Below are 19,707 nucleotides of genomic sequence, written 5' to 3' on the forward strand. Positions count from 1 at the left end.
TACAACAAACTGAGGAAGCTTGTGTGACAAATAATTATAAGAAAGTTAACAGGATGCTAGAAATGAATCAATTGGCATCCACAATTGTTTAACAGCAGCGCCATTCAGATGTTTTTCTGAGACATGTAATTTGAATTAAAACAGGCAAACTGTATTCCACCAGAAGGTATAATTCAGAAATTTTGTTGATTTCCAATTTTTTAAAATGTGTTGATTACCAACTGCAAATAGAATATCTCGTAGCTTAGGTGCACAAGAGGATGACGTGAAACATGGATGTTGCGAATGTAAAACAACGTCATAGGTCAGTTGTGAAGAGCATGCAGTAACAGATTTAATAGTCTGCATTATTCCAGACCAGAAAGCACATACTGGAGTGCAGTTGAAAATCATGTCTTGAAGAACCAGAACAGGAAGAACAATGCCAACATAAATCATCTTGTCTCAGTTTAGCTTTCCACGTTTTGCGTGGAGTCCATACAGCTCGTTGAACAAAGAAATATAGTGATTGAAGAATTCCAGCAGAAAGTAAAAGTCTATTAACTGAAGACCAAACTACAGGCCAATCTGGAGATAAAATAAGGATGTTATTAGTGGAGTACCGCAGAGATCGGTGCTAGGATCAGCTCTTTTCAACATCTTTGTGATATTGCAGAAGGGCTGTCTGGTAAGGTTTGTCTCTTTGCAGATGATACTAAACTCTGCAACAGGGTGGACACCATGGAGGGTGTGGACGACATGAGGAAGGACACAGCGAAGGTCTGATACTTGGCAACTAAGATTTAATTTTTAAAAAATGCAGGGTAATGCACTTGGGTCACAAGAATCTGAGGGAATGGTACAACATAGGGGGTGAAGTGCTTCTGCGTACAAATGAACAGTGGGGCTTGGGGATGATTGTGTCTGATGACCTTAAAATGGCCAAACAGGCAGAAAAAGTGACGGTCAAAGCCAGATGGATGTTGGGGTGCATAAGGAGAGGGATGACCAGCAGGAAGAAAGAGGTGATGGTGCCCTTGTAATCTCTCGTGAGGAACTATTTAGAGTTCTGTGTGCAATTCTGGAGACCGCACCTAAGGAACGATATAAACAGGATGGAGTCGGTCCAGGGGGGCAGCTACAAAATTGGTAAGTGGACATAAAACATAAAAGGACAGGCTTATGAACCTCAAGATGTATACACTGGAAGAGAGGAAGGAAAGAGGAGACACGATAGAAACAATTAAATATCTCAGGGGCATTAATGTACAGGAAGAGAGCCTTTTTTCAAATGAAGGAAAGCTCTGGAATGAAGGGGCATATAATGAAGTTAAGAGGAAATAGGCTTAGGAGGAATCTAAGAAAGTATTCATTGATAGAAAGGCTGGTGGAACCGTGGAATGGCCTCCCAGAAGAGGTTGGGGAGTTAAGGACTGTGTCAGAGTTTAAGAAAGCATGGGACAAGCATGTGGGATCCCTTAGGAAAAAGAGGAGTTAAGGGTTATGAGGATGGGCAAACTGGATGGGCCATTTGGCCTTTATTTGCTGTCATATTTCTATGTTTGATGAAACCCACTTCATCAGAGTTAATCAACTGACCTATGATTTTGTTCAGTCTCTTAGTGAGAATTTTGGCAAGAATGTTATAGTCCAGGTTTAAGAGGGAAATAGGGCTATAATTTTGCACTTTACAGGGATCCCGTCCAGGTTTAGGGATAAGTATGATTGTGGCTTCAGTGAACCTTTGTTGTTTCTCAGGGTGATCTCATATAAAATTAAAGTATGTTAAAAGATGAAGAGCTAACAAAAATCTAAATTTCTTATAAAATTCTGGGGTGATGCCATTGGGACCAGGAGCTTTGTTTGCAGCAAATGAAGTGATGGCTACAAGTAATTCTTGTTCAGAAATAGGCGAGTCTAAGTTTTTCTTAGCAGTTGAGGAGAGTGTAGGATGTGCAATAGTAGCTAAAATGTTGAAATATCCTGAGCAGATCCTGTAGCCTCAGATGTGAGCAGAGAAGAATAAAATGTTAAAACAATACAGCTTTATCTTTAGAAGAGTTAACAATTTGTCCCTGATCATTCTGTAAAACAGATGTGTTTCTCCTCTACCCTTTAGAAAAATTTAGCTAATAATTTTCCAATTTTATTGTTACCAGAATAATGACCAGAAGCCTGAATGAAAAGATCATTTTTGGTTTTTCTAGAACCTACTGCATTGTACTCATACTTAGCTTTAAGAATTTGGTGGTAAATGGATGGATCAGAGTTAATAGCTTCTAATCTCTTAATATCAAGCTCAAGAGCATGTTCTTTAGCAGACTTTTGTTTGGTAATCCAAGCCTAGATGTTTATAAGTTCCCCATGTAATGATGCCTTATAAGCTTCCCAGATAGTGGATGGTGTCAATTCAGGAGATTCATTCCGAAGGAAAAATTCCTTAGTGAAGTCCGAGATCTTACTAATAGAGACTTCATAATTTAAAATGGCACTGTTAAGCCTCCAAGAGTAACGGAGAGTGTAGGTGGAGAGAAACTGCCACATGATCAGATGGATGTATACTGGATAAATAATACAGAGGAAAGAAATCAGGAAGTAATCCAGTCTAGCATATGTGTTGTGCAGAGGAGAGAAGTGTGTAAAATCTTTAGATGAGGGGTGTAACATCCGCCATGCATCAACTAGGTCAGCATTAAATGAGTAAGTTTTGCATTTCCATAAGCATTTTCGATTTAGAGGGTCTAGAAGAAGAAGAAGACCTATCTAAGTAGATATCAGAGGTTGGTTAAAATCACCAGCTATAATTAAGAAACCAGATTGATGTTGCAAGATATTCAAATATAAATTTCTGATAAATTCAGGTGATTCGGCGACAGGAGCATAAACATTACAAATGTATAATCAACAGCATATATAGTAGCACATACTAAAGACCATCTACTATCAGAATCAGAGATACTTTTAAGCATTTAAAGAGTTATGCAATAAAATTGAAACTCCTCTTTTTTTCTTAATTGCTCGAGAGTGAAAAGTATTGTCAAATCCTGGGATATGGAATTTAGGACAATCAAATATAAGCAGATGAGTTTCCTGTAAAAAAAGAAATAACAGGCTGTAAAGATTTTAAATAGTTAGAAATGGTCTTCCTCTTAATGGGGCAATTCAACCCATTGATGTTAAATGTAATGACATGAAGATCAGCCATAAACTAAAACAGAGAAAACAGGGGATTGAATGCCAAGAATCTTAACATATAGCTACCTAAATGAGAACCAGCACAATGAGTTAGTTAAATGCTATAATATTTAAAAGCATATGTTAACAAGTGCCTCAGTAGAACCACAATAGTAATCCATTGCAACAGGCAGGAGGACTACATGAAACAAAAACAAGATGGAAAATGCATTCATGGGTGAGAGTGGATCGGAGTCCGTAAGAACGCTCTGGGGGTGTTCCAAAACCAGTAAGCGAATTCTCCTAAAAAAAAGAATAGTATGTAGGAGAAAAAGAAAAGTCACATGATAGCTGATGCAGCTGTCACGTTTTCCGAAGCAGGAACTAGCTTAGTGAGCCCTTGGGCCACTGCCAAGGAGCGGCAGTGGCAGGCAAAACCACCCCACACCAGGAACAAGACAGAACTCAGATAGGAACACAGCAAGACTTCACCTGCACTAGCCGCCCTTCCCCAGGAGTTGAGCCCCTGGCTGCAGGTGGCCGACAGGACTTACAGGACAGGGTAGGAACTGGAAGCTGCAAGCAGCCACTAAAACAGGGAACAAACACTGACAAACACAAGACAGAACTGAAAGCTGCCAAGCAGCCACTGAACAAGAAACACAGACAAACAGAAACTAAACACAAAAGACAGACAAGGAACAAGTCTAGGAAACAAACAATAACCCTAAGCTAAACCACACACGGACTAACTAGCATCAGACAAGGAACTAGAATAAAAACCAAGCTAGGCAGAAGTGCAACAAGCACCAACAAACCAGGGCCTTAGGCGATGCAAAGGCAAAGCAGAGAGTTTCCAAATGGCTAATAAGCCCAGCAGCAGCTGAGATTCACAGCTGCAGCAATCACCAGGCAGCTACAGGTGCTGTGCAGGCTCAAACAAGACAAGCAAGTCTGGCAGGCCGGAAGATCTGGACTGGACTGGGCTGAAGTCTGGAACGGGAAACAGCACACAGACAATCAAATGCAGCCACCAGGCCTGGCCACCAGGAGGCGAGATGACTGAGAGCCTGAAACCAGGGCACGACCGTGACAGCAGAAGTCTATAAAGAAGACCTGATAGTGCAATCTCTGAATTTGAAAGTATGTAGTGACATAACCAATCACTAAATTCAAAATCGCAGGAGAGAAGCATAGTTAACGTCATTGCATCTTAATTGATTCAAGGAAAAGTTTGAGTTCTGAAGGTTCCAGGAAAGTATTTGTGCAATTATTGTAGGTAATTTTCATCTTGGCAGGACAGAAAAGGCCAAATTTGGCTGCAATGTCTTTCAGAGGTTGGCGAAGTTGAGGAATTCTTTCCTCTATAGAGCTGTCGTTTTAGCCAAATTCACTACTATAAGAATGCGTTTACCTTGGTATAAGAGATGATTTGCAACTCGAGCTGCATTCAAAATGGTTAAGGCATGCTAATATCTGAGTACTTTGGCAATAATTGGCCTCAGATACTTTGCTGAGGGTAGAGGCCTAGAAGGCACACGATGCGCTCTCTCAATTTCCAACACAAGAGTAAAACAGAGGTTGAGCAGGCTAGGGAGCAATTCCGTTAGAAAGAGGATAGGATCCGACCCTTCTGTGGACTCAGGAAGCCCAAGAATACAAATATTGCTGTTCTGATTAGACAAATTCTCCAGGTCTCTTTGTAATATTTGGATGTCCCGTTCATGCTTTGCTATGTAAGTCAGCTTTTCAGTGAAGGATTTCGATTGCGTTTCTAAAGTATCAAGTCGATGATGCACTTCTGAAAACTGAGCAAAGATTCGATCTCTGAATGAACAGCCTTAGTAGCGACAACCTGTTCAGTCATAATAGACTTAAATGTTCTCATTCCTTGCAGAAGTAATTCCAATTGAGACTCTGAGGTTTTCAATGCCATTTTTTCAGTTGAGCTCTGTTCTGGCTTTGGCCTTTTGCCAGAAGGAGAAGACGAAGCAGGGGAATCCTGCTTTCCACCTCTATTAGTGGCCATAGAACAGGCAGGAGGTAGGAGGTAGAGAAAGGTTGTGTCTAAAAGTGGAGAAAAAAAATCGATTTTCTGGTGTTAGAAAGGCTCTGGACAGAGGAGCACTCAGCCCATGCATCTACACAGATCGCTGGCCAAACTCCGCCCCCTCCCCCGCTGGTTCATTTTTCTGTTAATGTTTTTGTGTGCGCATTCACATTTTAAAGCTTGATTAGGCTACATATGTTATTGTACATTTAAAAATAAATTGTGTCTATAACACTGTAGGAGACTTCCTACTGATAAATCAATCATCAGAAAACGTGGCTGCTAAGATAAGCAGGAAGAAGCGGAAGGTGCCAGATAAAGTTCTCCCCTACCATGCACAAAAAAGCCACTGCTGAAAGTGTGGTAAGAAAACAGAGATCAAGGTCCCTAAGACCACTGATTTGGCTCAACTCTGCCCCTCCCCTCAGCACCCCAAAGAAAACCATAAAAGTAGCAGAAGACACTTGCGACTGTCAGTGGAAAGGAGCGAAATTCCACATCTGGCAACAGTGGTGAGCAACAGACCGGTCCAGATGCATGGAAAGTAACAAGGCAGTGGACACTGAAGGCAGAATCATGCATGGCTTCAACATCTATCTAATAATGTTTCACAAAGGAATGCAACAAGGACTAAACGGCCACTCAATAGATCTCTGGGAAGAATAAGACTACTCTCTGCCCATGAGGCCACCTGACCTCTGGCAGATTGAGCTTTCAGTTGATCTGGCACCTGACACCCCTTGAGATTGTAAGAGGAGGCTATGGACTCCTTAATTCATCAAGCTATGGTCACCTTTAACGCTGCCTGCCCCTGCTTCAGACCTCCAAATAGGATGAACAGTCTGTCCAAATGCCTAAACTCTGCTGTCTAGAGAAAAGTACTGCCTCAAGGCTCCTCTGACATCAAGGCAATGTGAAAGTCTCTGTTCACTATCACCTCCCCCCTAAACTGCAAGGAAATATGCAGGTTAAAGGGAAAGGGAAAAGGGGATGGGACGATATAACGCCTTTCTGTAGTTACAATCAAAGCAGTTTACATATTACATACAAGTACTTATTTTGTACCTGGGACAATACTTGGAAGGCTGAAACTACCTTGGAAGGGAGGGAAGAAAGGTACAGGGCGCAACCCACATTGTCCCTTCAGAAGACTAAAAATGGTTCCCTACAAGGTATGGCCTGCACTTCAGAAATCCTCCGGGTTGATGAAATAGTTTCAAAGTGACATCTTTCAGCGTACTCTATCTCAAAGGTTCAAAGGGAGAAGTGCAAAGTGATGCATGTGGGAAAGTGGAACCCAAACTATAGCTATGTGATGCAAAGTTCCACATTAGGAGTCACCGCCCAGGAAAAGGATCTAGGTGTTATCATTGATGATACGTTGAAACCTTCTGCTCATTGTGCAGCGGCGGCCAAGAAAGCATTAGAATGTTAGGCATTATTAGGAAAGGAATGGAAAGCAAAAATGAGAATGTTATAATGCCTTTGTATTACTCCATGGTGTGACTGCACCTCAAATACTGTGTGCAATTCTGGTCACTGCATCTAAAACAGATATAGTGGAATTAAAAAAGGTACAGAGAAGGGCAATGAAAATGATAACGGGGATGGGACAACTGCCCTATAAGGAAAGGCTAAAGTGGCTAGGGCTCTTCAGCTTGAACAACAGACGGTGGAGGGGAGATATGACAGAGGTCTATAAAATAATGAGTGGAATGGGTGGGCGTGAATCTTTGTTTACGCTTTCAAAAAATACCAGGACTAGGGGGCATACAATGAAGCTATTTAGTAGTAAATTTAAAAGAAATCGGAGAAAATATTTTTTCACTCCATGTGTAATTAAACTCTGGAATTCATTGCCAGAGAATGTGGTAAAAGCAGTTAGCTTAGAAGGGTTTTAAAAAAAGGTTTGGATAACTTCCTAAAAGTCATAAGCCATTATTAAGATGCACTTGGGAAAAATCCACTGCTTATTTCTTGTAACCGGGATTGGTCACTGTTGGAAACAGGATACTGGGCTTGATGGAACTTCAGTCTGTCCCAACATGGCAGCATTTATGTTTTTATAACCAGAAAAGACAAGACTAAATTCAAGACCCACAGCAGAACTACAGGGTGCTGGAGGCTGAATGAGCTTACTCCCTCCCCCAAAGGAATCACACCACACCAATGGTTTACTGCGAACCAAGTCTGTACACCGCTCTGCTTGTCAGCTAGAGCAGTATAGAAAGTCTTGGAAATAAATAAATAAAATAAATAACATATTTCTAAAAGCTTAAATCCATCCTCGATCTCATTTGGTACTGGGGAAGATATTTGCAAATCAAAAGTGACCAATCTGTAGCTAACACCTAGATTAGACAAAAGTTTACAGATTGGAACCAAGAAAATGTTAAAATGAAGGGCTGATAGTGAAGAGCCCTGAGGAATACGCAAGGTCATAAGTTTTCAATCAGATTGAAAACTAGAGCTGTACCAGGCCTCCTCCTCCTGTTCCTGGGGCAGCGGAGATTCCCCATCCTAGTAAGAAAAGTCCCCCTCAGACAGGACCGAGCCATCATTGTCCAAGTCCTCTGCCCAAGCAACCCTGGGTCTCTTAAGAACATAAGAGTAGCCATACTGGGTCAGACCAACGGTCCATCTAGCCCAGTATTCTGTTTTCCAAGCAGTGGCCAAGAGAGGTCACAAGTACCTGGCAGAAACTCAAATCGTAGAAAGAGTCCTGAGCCTAAACCACCTGACCACTAGCCTGCCTCATGCAAAAGGCCCTATACAATGAAAACCAGACTCACCAGGAAGCTTTCCTGCCCTGGAGCCACCCAGACACACCAGCTACCAGGCCCATTGTTTTCAGATGTGATATTATGTCAGGTTTTCTAGTTCTCCTATACTTTTAACAGTTCAGGGCAAATTACAGTTAAAAAACCAGATAAGAAAATCTGAGAGCTACAGTAATACAAAATATAAAGATTAAAATAAAAACCTAATCACAACACAAATTATATTTAGTTAGAAGATATAAGACCAGATTTCTGGAATAAGAAAGTTTTCAAGGTTTTCCTGAAGCTTGTATAATGTTGACAAGATCTTAACAATAAAGGAAGAGCATTCCAATGTTCAGCAAATTGATACTGCAGTGAAGATGCAAAATGTTAAAGTGATTTCAGCTTAAGAATGTCTGGAAAACAATAGAAATTGGCTGCTCAAAGTTGCAGGTCTCTTTGAAATGGCGGCAGTTTCTCCAAAACACAGGGCCACTGCCGTGCTGCTTTCAGATCTGACTCCTGAAGAGAAAACCATGGCCTGGGGCTATTCCAATGCTGCCATCTCAGCCAACAGTAAAATGACCCCCTTCTGTGCCCCCCAGAGTTTGCATGTTGTGCTTGCCCTTTTCAAATTTTGCGGCCACAAGTGAGCCAACAATGGGTCAATCTATACTCATGCTGCCTTACCCCTTTCTAGTGTGAAGTTACACTGCCTGCATAGCTCACTTCAGTGCTGGAGAGGGAACAGAGAGAATAATGACTCTACAGCAGCCTGACCACGAGGAGTGGCCTAGTGGTTAGGGTGGTGGACTTTGGTCCTGGGGAACAGAGTTCGATTCCCACTTCAGGCACAGGCAGCTCCTTGTGACTCTGGGCAAGTCACTTAACCCTCTATTGCCCCATGTAAGCCGCATTGAGCCTGCCGTGAGTGGGAAAGCACGGGGTACAAATGTAACAAAAAAAAAAACCCCAAAGAAAACAAATATAAAACTGGCAGTCTGCCTTTGCATTTTTTTTGCTGCCAAGATCTCCCAGTGACAAGGGAAGGAAAGCCACGGCACAATGCAGTCCTCCACTGGACCCGGGTCCTAGATGGGTCCCTTTGGGGGTGGACTCGGCCTTCCGGTTTTGACACTCCTGGAGCACTTGCAGTCCCCATGGATCGCTGTCCTGCTAGCTAACTACCAAAGGAGAGAAAGTTCACTGGCAACTTTTTTTTTTCTTGTTTGAAAATTTTAATCTCAAAGAATACATCCCAAGGGACCCTAAACTGCCCCCCCACCCCCCCCGGAACTCCAGACTAGCCCAGACAGCAAAGGCTTACCACGTCCACCATCTGCTAGAGACAGAGAAATACTGACTGGCTGAGAAAAACATAGGGTGGTTTATAGGGCTCTCAGAAGTCATTTCTTCTCACTCTCCATCTGCTGGTAGGAGTGCATAACCCATTGGACAGGTCTGGACTGGAGGAATGCTAAGGAAGTAATCATTACTGGCAGGCAATTAAGTGTTCACACATACACATAACCTTTTCTGTCACACCCCCACCCACACAGCCTCCCTCTCTCTCACACAGCCTCCCTCTACACCCTTTCACCTACATTCTCTCACACCAACACTCATACAGCTAGCTATTCTCTTCTACCCAAACAGCCATATTCTCCCCGACCCACTGAACCTCCCTCTATACTGACACCAAGCCTTCCTCTCATTCATACAGACATATAACATCCTTCCATACAAAGGGAGGCCAACCACTGTCCTTGAAGGCCATAACCTAGTTGGGTTTTAAAGATTTCCACAATGAATATGCATGAGATTGATTTGCATGTACTGCTTCCATTGTATGCGAATACATCTCATGAATAGTCATTGTAGAAATCTTGAAAACCCAATTGGGTTGTGGTTCTCGAGGACCGTGATTGCGTACCTCTGCTCTATAAGTACATACTACACAGCACTCACATACCCAAAGACACAGCATCCATCTTATACCCTACCCCACCCCCAGCAATGTCCTCCCTCTATCAAACACAAATGTAATCAATCTCCCACATCCCTCATACATATCCAGTCACATTATCTCTTTTTCTCACCACACATACAGCCACACTCTCCCTCATCTCTTTTGCACGCATAGAAATACAGTGGATGATGACAGATAAAAACCAAAATGACCCATCCAGTCTGTCAAATTGGGATTTGTGCACATGTGCATATGAGTTTCCTAAGCAACTCAACACTAATTCTTTTCCCCATATTTTTTTTTTTTATGTTTCAACTTTTTTATTGATGGAACAATCTGGCATGTACAACTGATTAACTTCAATAACAATTATTAAATACAAGTGTTATGCATCTGTACAGGGTGAATATCGTTTACCATCATTATTTTATTTGTTTTCTCCCCCCCCCTCTCTTTTCCCCTCCCACATGTCCCAAATGCGACTTAGATTAGGCAATGCATATTTTATTCTCTTTGAGTTCGTCTCTGTGTGGAACCATTGTTTACAGGTAGGCTTCCATTGTCCCGGGAGTCCCCATATTTTTTTTATTCAATCTCTCATCTTCTTTTCCATCATTCCATATTCTCCCCAACACAACCAAAATCTGTTTCATCATGGCTTCCACCACCCCTATCACATCAGATCTTCCCATCTTAAACTTTGTTTCTTACAAGATTAGTGCTTAAGTCAACACCTAGGCCCACTTCTATGTTAAAATCTGACTGCCTCTTGTTTACTGAAGGCTTGGGTTTAACACTCCCCCAAGCTTTCCTGAAGATCCAGTGCAACAATACCACTACAGTTCAGGACTGTAACTACTGTTCTGTACAGGTTATCTCAATACTCTCCAGGAAGCCCAACTCAGAACTAATGTTTTTAGGGTTGTAACAGCTCCACACGGAGCTGCAAATAACCCCAAATGTGGGCTGCAAATAACACCAAAGCTTAGTTAAAGAAGACGGGATTTTGTAGTCTGTTATCAACTGGGTCATCCTTCTCATAACAATGTTCAAGACTGCATGCAAGGATGCCCCCAGATTTGTATGCTTCTCTTATACCTTGATCTCCTCGAGGTTGCTGGGATCCTTTACTCTTCGAAAATATGACGACGTGACCCTGCATGGCTTCATCCAGACAGGCTGATTTCGACAGGGGTCCTCAGCAAAGATGTCACCAAAGATTTCTCTAGTCAAGTCAAACACAGCCTAGAGAACATAAAACAACCAAATATCAAGGAACAAATAAGTCTCTATAGGCATTTAGCTGCCTCTAAGAGGTAAACAGGAATTTTGCACTTATCTCTCCTATTTCTTCAATATTAGCTATCACACTAAGTTTTGTTAAGGTTTCCAAGTTTATTTATTATTTGATATTCTGCACCACTGGTAATGCCACCTGAGTGATTTACAAGTATGCACTTTTACAAAAAGAACAGAAAGGAAATGTAGAGTTGTCTAGATAGATATCCTGGTAGCAGATGGAATACTGCTACTCTCTGGATAACTTGGCGCGCTACTCATGAACCACCCATTATCATTATCTGGATAGTGCTGAGGAGGGTTGGAAGGATTTTCAGCAGCACCATCTGTATAGTATCCACCAATAGCATTGGCTTGTGCAAATAATCTAGACCAATGTTTCCCAAGTCCAGTCCTGGAGTACCCCTTGCCAGTCAGGTTTTCAGGATATCCACCATGAATACTCATGAAAGAGATCAGCATATAATGGAGGAAGTATGCAATGGATATCCTGAAAATCTGAATGGCAAGGGGTATTCCAGAACTGGACTTGGGAAACACTGATCTAGATAACGGATGTTAAGTGGCTATTTGCTTTTGAATATCAGGGCCACAATTTTTAAATGCTCATTTCCTTTTACAAGAATTGTAGTAAGATTAAAAATACTGAGAATTGAGACATCTACAGTAGGTTTATAGTCAATGCAACAAGTTTAATTAAGAAAAACATTTTAGCAAGAAATTGCCTGAAAGGAGCAACAAATCGCCTAATTTCAAACTAATGCAAACTGCATGGATTGTTTTTTTTTTTTTACACCTATGAGGATAATTCTGTAAGGAGCTTCCTAGTTGTACGTGGCAAGGTGGTGTGTAGATGATGATATTTAAGCCACAAACAAAAGTAGAAAAGTCCTTCCACAGCAATCAAGCAAGCAACAAACAAACAAACAGGGTGGAGGGATGTTCCAAAGAACGAACAGAAGTCAAATATCTATTCTCAGTATTCATAGTTAATCACGTAACCCATCTGAGTGGAGGAGTGGCCCTGAGGTTAGGGTGGTGGACTCTGGTCCTGGGGAACTGAGTTCAATTCCCACTTCAGGCACAGGCAGCTCCTTGTGACTCTGGGCAAGTCACTTAACCCTCCATTGCCCCAGGTACAAATAAGTACCTGTATATGTAAGCCACATTGAGCCTGCCATGAGTGGAAAAGCGCGGGGTACAAATGTAACAAAATAAATAAATAATCTGTTTATCACATTCAATGACACTTCTTGCACAATTACCGTCAAAATTTGTCCATTCATTTATTTTCTGTATCATTTTGTCTGTAACATTTTCAGATGTATCCTATATGTTTATATATAGTTCCTTATATGGTCATATATTTTATGTCTTTGTTTATTTGTATTAGAGCTGTACATAACAGCTGAAACACGGACCGTGTCAGGTCCAGGTGATTTTTGTGATTTATGTGACTTTTAAGAAGAATAAACCCTTCGGAGGATATTTGACTTCTGTTCGTTCTTTGGAACATCCCTCCACCTGGTATTTTAGCCACTCCAAAATACAGAGATCAGAAAAGAAAACTTATACTATAACATTCTGTAAAACAAATGACTGACAAGTAACAATTAGATCAACTTAATCTTGACTATTTTTGCAGACAGAGACAGTAAAACTGTAAAAATGGGAGGAAATAGCCTCAGAACCTCACCTATATAATTTATATTATAGGATTTGATGGGTAATGTCCTCGCAGGAAAAAAAAACCCCGACCCCCCCCCCCCCTCCAAATCTTCCATCCAACCATTCAAAGCTCTATGCAATGCTTCAATACTGGTAACCATAAACAGTGACATCTTATAAAAGCATGTTCAATGTAACACAGTCCCACCAACTAGTTTCACCATAGGGTTTCTTCAGGATCATCCACAGGTTATGCATGTTATTGACTTCTTAGCGTCACTCGGTTCCAAATGACATTAAGAACAGAGTAACCGAGTGGCATTTGAAAGATCAGATTTTTCAGATAATTCTTCTGCCTCAGGCTGTCGTTTTTAGACAAATACAAGAGACAAGTCAAAAAAACAGAAACATACAAAGACAGCCTCAAACCAGAGCACAACACAGAGCAGAAACAACAGTAATCAATTTATCTACATATAAATTGACAGCGAATTAAATTGACAGCAAATTATTAGTCCTTGAGCAGGGTTTAACTTTTGTACCCATTCAACATTTAGATCCTTTTCAATTAAGGGTTGACCTTGAGCGGTTCTTCCAAAAGTTACATCTGAAAGAATTATTTTTTCAACATCCATTAGAGTCTGTTACTCCATCTAGGGTACAGAATCGTTTCAATTGGGTACCTATGACATTACGTAGTCCCAATGTAAGTGCATTTAAAGATATGGTGATACATGATTTTGAGGAATGCACTAAAAAGAAGTTTCATCAAAAGCTGAATCTTACTTTTGCTGAGAAAACAGCACTTATGGCTTTGCACAACAACTCTGCCATCATGATCTGTAAAGCCGATAATGGTGGAGTCAACAATTCTATTAAATATAGAAGATTATGAGATAGAAGTATAAAGGCAATTATCTGTGTCTACTGATTATAAGGAGTTACTATTTCATGATCCAATAGAGACCCTAAAGGCTCAGATTATGATTATTACATAGGAACGCTTTAATTCTGGTTTTCTAATGAAGAAAGTTTCAATATTTAAATGTAGAACATCCTAGAACGCCAGTTTTTTATATTCTACTGAAAAACATAAAACACTGATAAAACCCCCAGGATGACCAATCATGTCTAGCAGAGGTTCTCTTTTAGAACCATTGTCAACTTGTATTGACACTTTTTTACATCCTTCAGTCAGTAAAGGTTTTTCTTATATATGTATATGTGACTCCTCAGATTTTTTGCTTAAACTTGCTGACCTGAATTACATTTTGAGATTACCTTTTATGTGATTGTTGATGTAAGATTTTTATATACCGCAATCCCTCAGATTGAGGCTTTGATTGTAGTGGAAAGGTTCTTGGAACAGATTAAAGATGACATCAGTGTTCCTATTCCCTTTATTATTAAATTAATGGCTCTTGTAATACAAAGAATTCAAATTTCTTAATCAAAAGGGAACCTCAAAGCTCCTAACAGGGTGAAACATCAACAATGTTTATCATAACCCTATATATAATAGGAGTAGAATAATATCATAGGTCCCAATGTAAAAAGGAAACAGGAGAAAAACAGATCAAAGTAAAAAACTCACACTTATGTGAGGAAAACCAATTGATCTAAAAAAACTCACTGTCTTATTTACTAACAAAACCCAATCACCACAGGGAGACTAATACACATAACAGAAACTAACACCCAAACATACGGGCAGCTCCTCCTCCCATACTAAACCCAACCAGACCTTGATACACTTTTACCCAAACAGACCCACTGTCACATATCAACCCTTTGTAGTAATTTAACTTAGTAACACTTTGCTACCAGAATAAACATATAAAGTTCTTTCACTTATCCATAGCAGAGGACTCCAGGCATCTAACGATCCCCTCCATTGGCTGTGCACAGTGTTCCAGATGGTCAATTGGAGAAAATAAAAGTTCAAGGTTCTTTCGATGTGCACAGCCAATGGAGGGGATCGTTAGATGCCTGGAGTCCTCTGCTAAGGATAAGTGAAAGAACTTTATATGTTTATGCTGGTAGCAAAGTGTTACTAAGTTAAATTACTACAGAAGGTTGATATGTGACAGTGGGTCTGTTTAGGTAGAAGTGTATCAAGGTCTGGTTGGGTTTAGTATGGGAGGAGGAGCTGCCCGTATGTTAGGGTGTTAGTTTCTGTTATGTGTATTAGTCTCCCTGTGGTGATTGGGTTTTGTTAGTAAATAAGACAGTGAGTTTTTTTAGATCAATTGGTTTTCCTCACATAAGTGTGAGTTTTTTTTTACTTTGATCTGTTTTTCTCCTGTTTCCTCTTTACATTGGGACCTATGATATTACTCTACTCCTATCATATATAGGGTTAGGATAAACATTGTTGATGTTCACCCTGTTAGGAGCTTTGAGGTTCCCTTTTGATTAAGAAATTTGAATTCTCCAATCACTGTGAGAGACATACACATAGTGTATAATATATTTTCAAACTGTTGTCAGGTTGACTTGTTAAAGTGTGAGTTTGAAATTCCCTGGTTTTGTTTAGAGTCATGTAATACAAAACAATTTTTTCAGATACAATGCTTTTTCCACCAGATTTTAGGAATCACTATGGGGACCACAACGGCCCGATCAATAATTAATCTCTTCATGAAACATTTTGAAGACAAATGGTTGAAAAAGCATAAATTTACATAATTTATGAAACTTGGTTGAGATTCATTGATGATGTTTTCATGGTATGGACTGGCTCTCAGCAAGATTTACATGCTTTTTATACATGGCTTAATACCTGCCATCCACAAATAAAGTTTAACATATAATAGATGACGGCAGAAAAAGACCTGCATGGTCCATCCAGTCTGCCCAACAAGATAACTCATATGTGCTACTTTTTGTGTATACTTTACCATGATTTGTATCTGTCTTTTTCAGGGCACAGACCGTATAAGTCTGCCCAGCACTAGCCCCGCCTCCCAACCACCAGCCCCTTGATTTGTATCTGTCATTTTCAAGGCACAGACCGTATAAGTCTGCCCAGCACTAGCCCCGCCTCCCAACCACCAGCCCCTTGATTTGTATCTGTCTTTTTCAGGGCACAGACTGTATAAGTCTGCCCAGCACTAACCCCGCCTCCCAACCATGTCTTATCATCCTACCCAAAAGTTTAGCATGTCTTATCATCTTACCCAAAAGTCTTTTCTTGATGTATTGATTTATAAAAGTGAGACCAGTCTTGTTACCATTGTGTTTAGAAAAATCACGGATAGAAACACTTTTTACATTTCTCTAGCAACCAACCTCCTCCTTTAAGATGGAATCTCCCAGTTTCTCAATTTTTAAGATTTAGACGAGTATGTTAATCTTTGGAGGAATTAAGACACAAGCTCAGGGTTTTAAAAAAAGTGGTTTTATGAAAGAGACTATCCTAAGGCAGCTCTTCAGAATGCCTATAAAATAGTGAGGTTTACGAATTGTGAACTCCTTTTCATTAAGTGTTCTAATAATAAAAGTGAGGAAGCAGTAACATGTGTGCTGCTACATACTCCTCCAATTAGGAAATTCACACAAATACTAACACAACACTGGAACACTCTACTCAACTTGCGTTTGCCAGTTCCTGGAAGTTTATAGAATTTGGACCACAAGAAATGTAATCATTGTCAAGTGTGTGAAATTACCATAGAATCAGACAAATATTTCACAGATCCAGTTTCCTCCCAAAATTTTATATTAAGACATAATACAATATGTGATAACTGTTTCATTGTCTATGTGATCATCTGCCTATGTGCTAAAATCTATATTAGACAGATCACTCGTCCTTTTAAAATCCGCATGACAGAATACAAGAGTTGCTTCAAAACGCAACGTAGACAAGCTCCCACTGTGGAGCACTACCATGAGTTCTGACATATATTCTCTGATTTATTTTGCTGTATTTTAGATCATTTGCCTGCTAATGATCAGGACCGTTCCAAACTCTTGTTACAGTATGAACAAAAATAGATCTTTAAATTAAAGACAGAAGAACTACAAGGTTTAAATTTAAGGAATGATTGGGATTCTTTTTTCTGATTTGTCTACTGCTTTTCCGGACATGACATCATGAATTCGGTTTCCTGAAGAACTTGAACGCATTTAGTTGCCATGTTGGAACCAAGTGATGCTAAAAAGTCAATAGCATGCATAACCTGCTGGCAAGTACTGGGTATTTTAGCCACTTATACATGTAAAGCAAATGATACTTACCTGTAGCTGGTATTCTCAGAGGAAAGCAGGCCGATTATTCTCACATCTGGGTGACATCATCTGATGGAGCCCAGTGCGGACACTGACTAGTGTGTAAAGAAGGAAGTTCTAGCAGTGTCCCACCACACATGTACTGCTGTCTTCCCACCTGATGGGTCCTCCAGTCAGGCGAAAAAGCAAAAAGCCTATAACTAAATTCAACTCCTAGGGGAGATGTGAGGGTATGTGAGAATAATCAGCCAGCTGTCCTCAGAGAACACCAGCTACAGGTAAGTATCTTGCTTTCTCTGAGGACAAGCAGGCCTTCTTATTCTTACATCTGGGGATCCCTAGTTACCAGGCTCACTGAAAACAAGAAAGGTCAAGATTAAAACTTCAATCAGCCTGAAACTGTACACATACTAGCTGCATATGTGCAGCCTGAAACAGAATAAAACAGGGCCTAGGAGGGTACAATTGGATTCTAGACACGGAACAAATTTTGCAGAACTGCCTGTCTGAACTGACTGTCACTTCAGATATCCTGACCCAGACAGTAGTGGGATGTAAGTGTGTGGACTGAAGACCACGTCACAGCCTTGCAAATTTCCTCTATGGAACCTGATCTCAAGTGGGATACTGATGCAGCCATGGCTCTGACATTGTGAGCTGTGACATGTCCCTCAAGAGTCAGCCCAGCCTGGGCATAAGTAAAGGAGATACAATCTGCTATCCAATTTGAAAGTGCGTGTTTGCCGATGGACACCCCCAACCTGTTGGGGTCAAAAGAAATTAAAAGTTGGGTGGACTGTCTATGAGCTTGAGTCCGCTCCAAATAGAAGGCTAAAGCTTGCTTGCAGTACACGTTTTGCCAGGATGGGCATGAGGCTTTGGGGAAAATGTTGGCAGAAGAATTTAATGGTTAAGATGGAACTCCAACACTACCTTAGGAAGGAATTTAGAGTGTGTGTGAAGGACTACTCTTTTGTGACGAAATTTAATATACAGTGGATGAACTATCAGGACCTGGAGCTCACTGACTCTGCGAACTGAAGTGACCGCCACCAGAAACACAATTTTCCAGATCAAAATCTTCAGATGACACGTATCCAGAGACTCAAAAGAAGCTTTCATCAGCTGGGTGAGGACTATGTTGAGATTCCAGGACACAGTGGGAGTTTTTTGGTAGGGTGCTTCATTAACAACAAACTCTCATGAAGCGAAAGACTAAAGGATGTACACAGATGGACTTGCCTCCCACATACTGATAAGCACAATTGCACTGAAATGAACCCTTATAGAGCTGGTTTTTAAACCAGACTCAGAAAGGTGAAGGAGGTACTCAAGCAGTTTTTGTGTGAGAGCCAGAGACTGGAGGTTGGGATGTAAAAGTGACCCCTCGTTCTGGGTGATGAGGGTCAGAAAACACTCTCATCTCCACGGTTCTTCGGAGGATAACTCCAGAAGTAGGGAATGGGAGGATACGCATGCAGAAGACCTGTCTCCCGATGTAGGAGGAAGGCATTCGATGCTAGTCTGTTGTGGGCCTGAAGCATGGAACAGAACTGAAGGACCTTGTGGTTGATCTGAGTGGCAAAAAGATCCACCAAGGGGGTGCCCAACTCAAGGAAGATCTTTCGGGCTATGCCCATATTGAGAGACCACTCGTGTGGTTGCATTATTCTGCTCACTCTGTCGGCCAGGGTATTGTTTTTGCCCACCAGATAAGTGACCAAAGGAACATGCCATGTTCGCGAGCTTAATGCCACATCTGGATGGTCTCCTGACACAGAGGGTGTGATCCAGTGCCCTCCTACTTGTTGAGGTAATACATTGCAAACTGAGATTGATCTGAAGATTCGTTTCTATGGTGGACCAAGCACCTTGGGTGTAAAGCCCATCTACATGAGCACCCCCATCCCAGGAGAGATGCATCCATCATCAGCACCTTTTGTGGCTGAGGAATTTGGAAGGAAAGCCCCAGAGTAAAACTGGATTGAATTGCCAACCACTGAATAGAGCGTACAAGCCCTTGTGTACACTTGGATGATATCTTCCAGGCTTCTTGTGGCTTGATACCACTGAGAAGTCAGGGTCCATTGAGCTGATCTCATGTGAAGACGTGTCATGGGTGTAACGTATACTGTGGAAGCCATGTGGCCCAACAATCTCAACATCTAGCTGTAACCTGCTGAGAGCCTCGCACCTCAGAAGCGAGTGTGACAAGAGTGTCTGCTCTCACCTCCGGAAGGTAGGCTCAAACCTTCTGCATATTGAGCAGGGCTCCTATGAATTCCAATCACTGGACTGGCCAAAGATGGGACTTGGGATAGTTTAAAACGAACCCTAGCTAAAGCACCCGAATAGTCATTCGCATGGACTCCTGAGCTCTGTCAGGAGAGGTGCACTTTACCAGCCAATTGTCAAGATATGGGAACACATGGACTTCCAATCTGTGTAGCAATACTACAACTACTGTTAGACATTTAGTGAAGACCCTGGGAGCTGATGCGAGGCCAAAAGGCAACACACAGTGCTGAAAGTGATGTATTCCCTGGCAAAATTGAAGATCCATCCAGTGGGCT

General features: G+C 41.2%; 1 protein-coding gene across 1 annotated transcript in view; it reads right to left on the minus strand.

The window, feature by feature from the left end:
• CEP350 (centrosomal protein 350) overlaps nt 1–19,707 on the minus strand; it is a 411,134-nt gene that overhangs the window by 26,581 nt on the left and 364,846 nt on the right. The window contains exon 36 of the mRNA XM_030208006.1: nt 11,033–11,179. Coding sequence (XP_030063866.1) covers nt 11,033–11,179 — 147 coding nt within the window. The remainder of the gene's footprint in view (nt 1–11,032; nt 11,180–19,707) is intronic.

The sequence above is a fragment of the Microcaecilia unicolor genome, chromosome 6, assembly GCF_901765095.1.
Source record: "Microcaecilia unicolor chromosome 6, aMicUni1.1, whole genome shotgun sequence".
Lineage (NCBI taxonomy): Eukaryota > Metazoa > Chordata > Amphibia > Gymnophiona > Siphonopidae > Microcaecilia > Microcaecilia unicolor.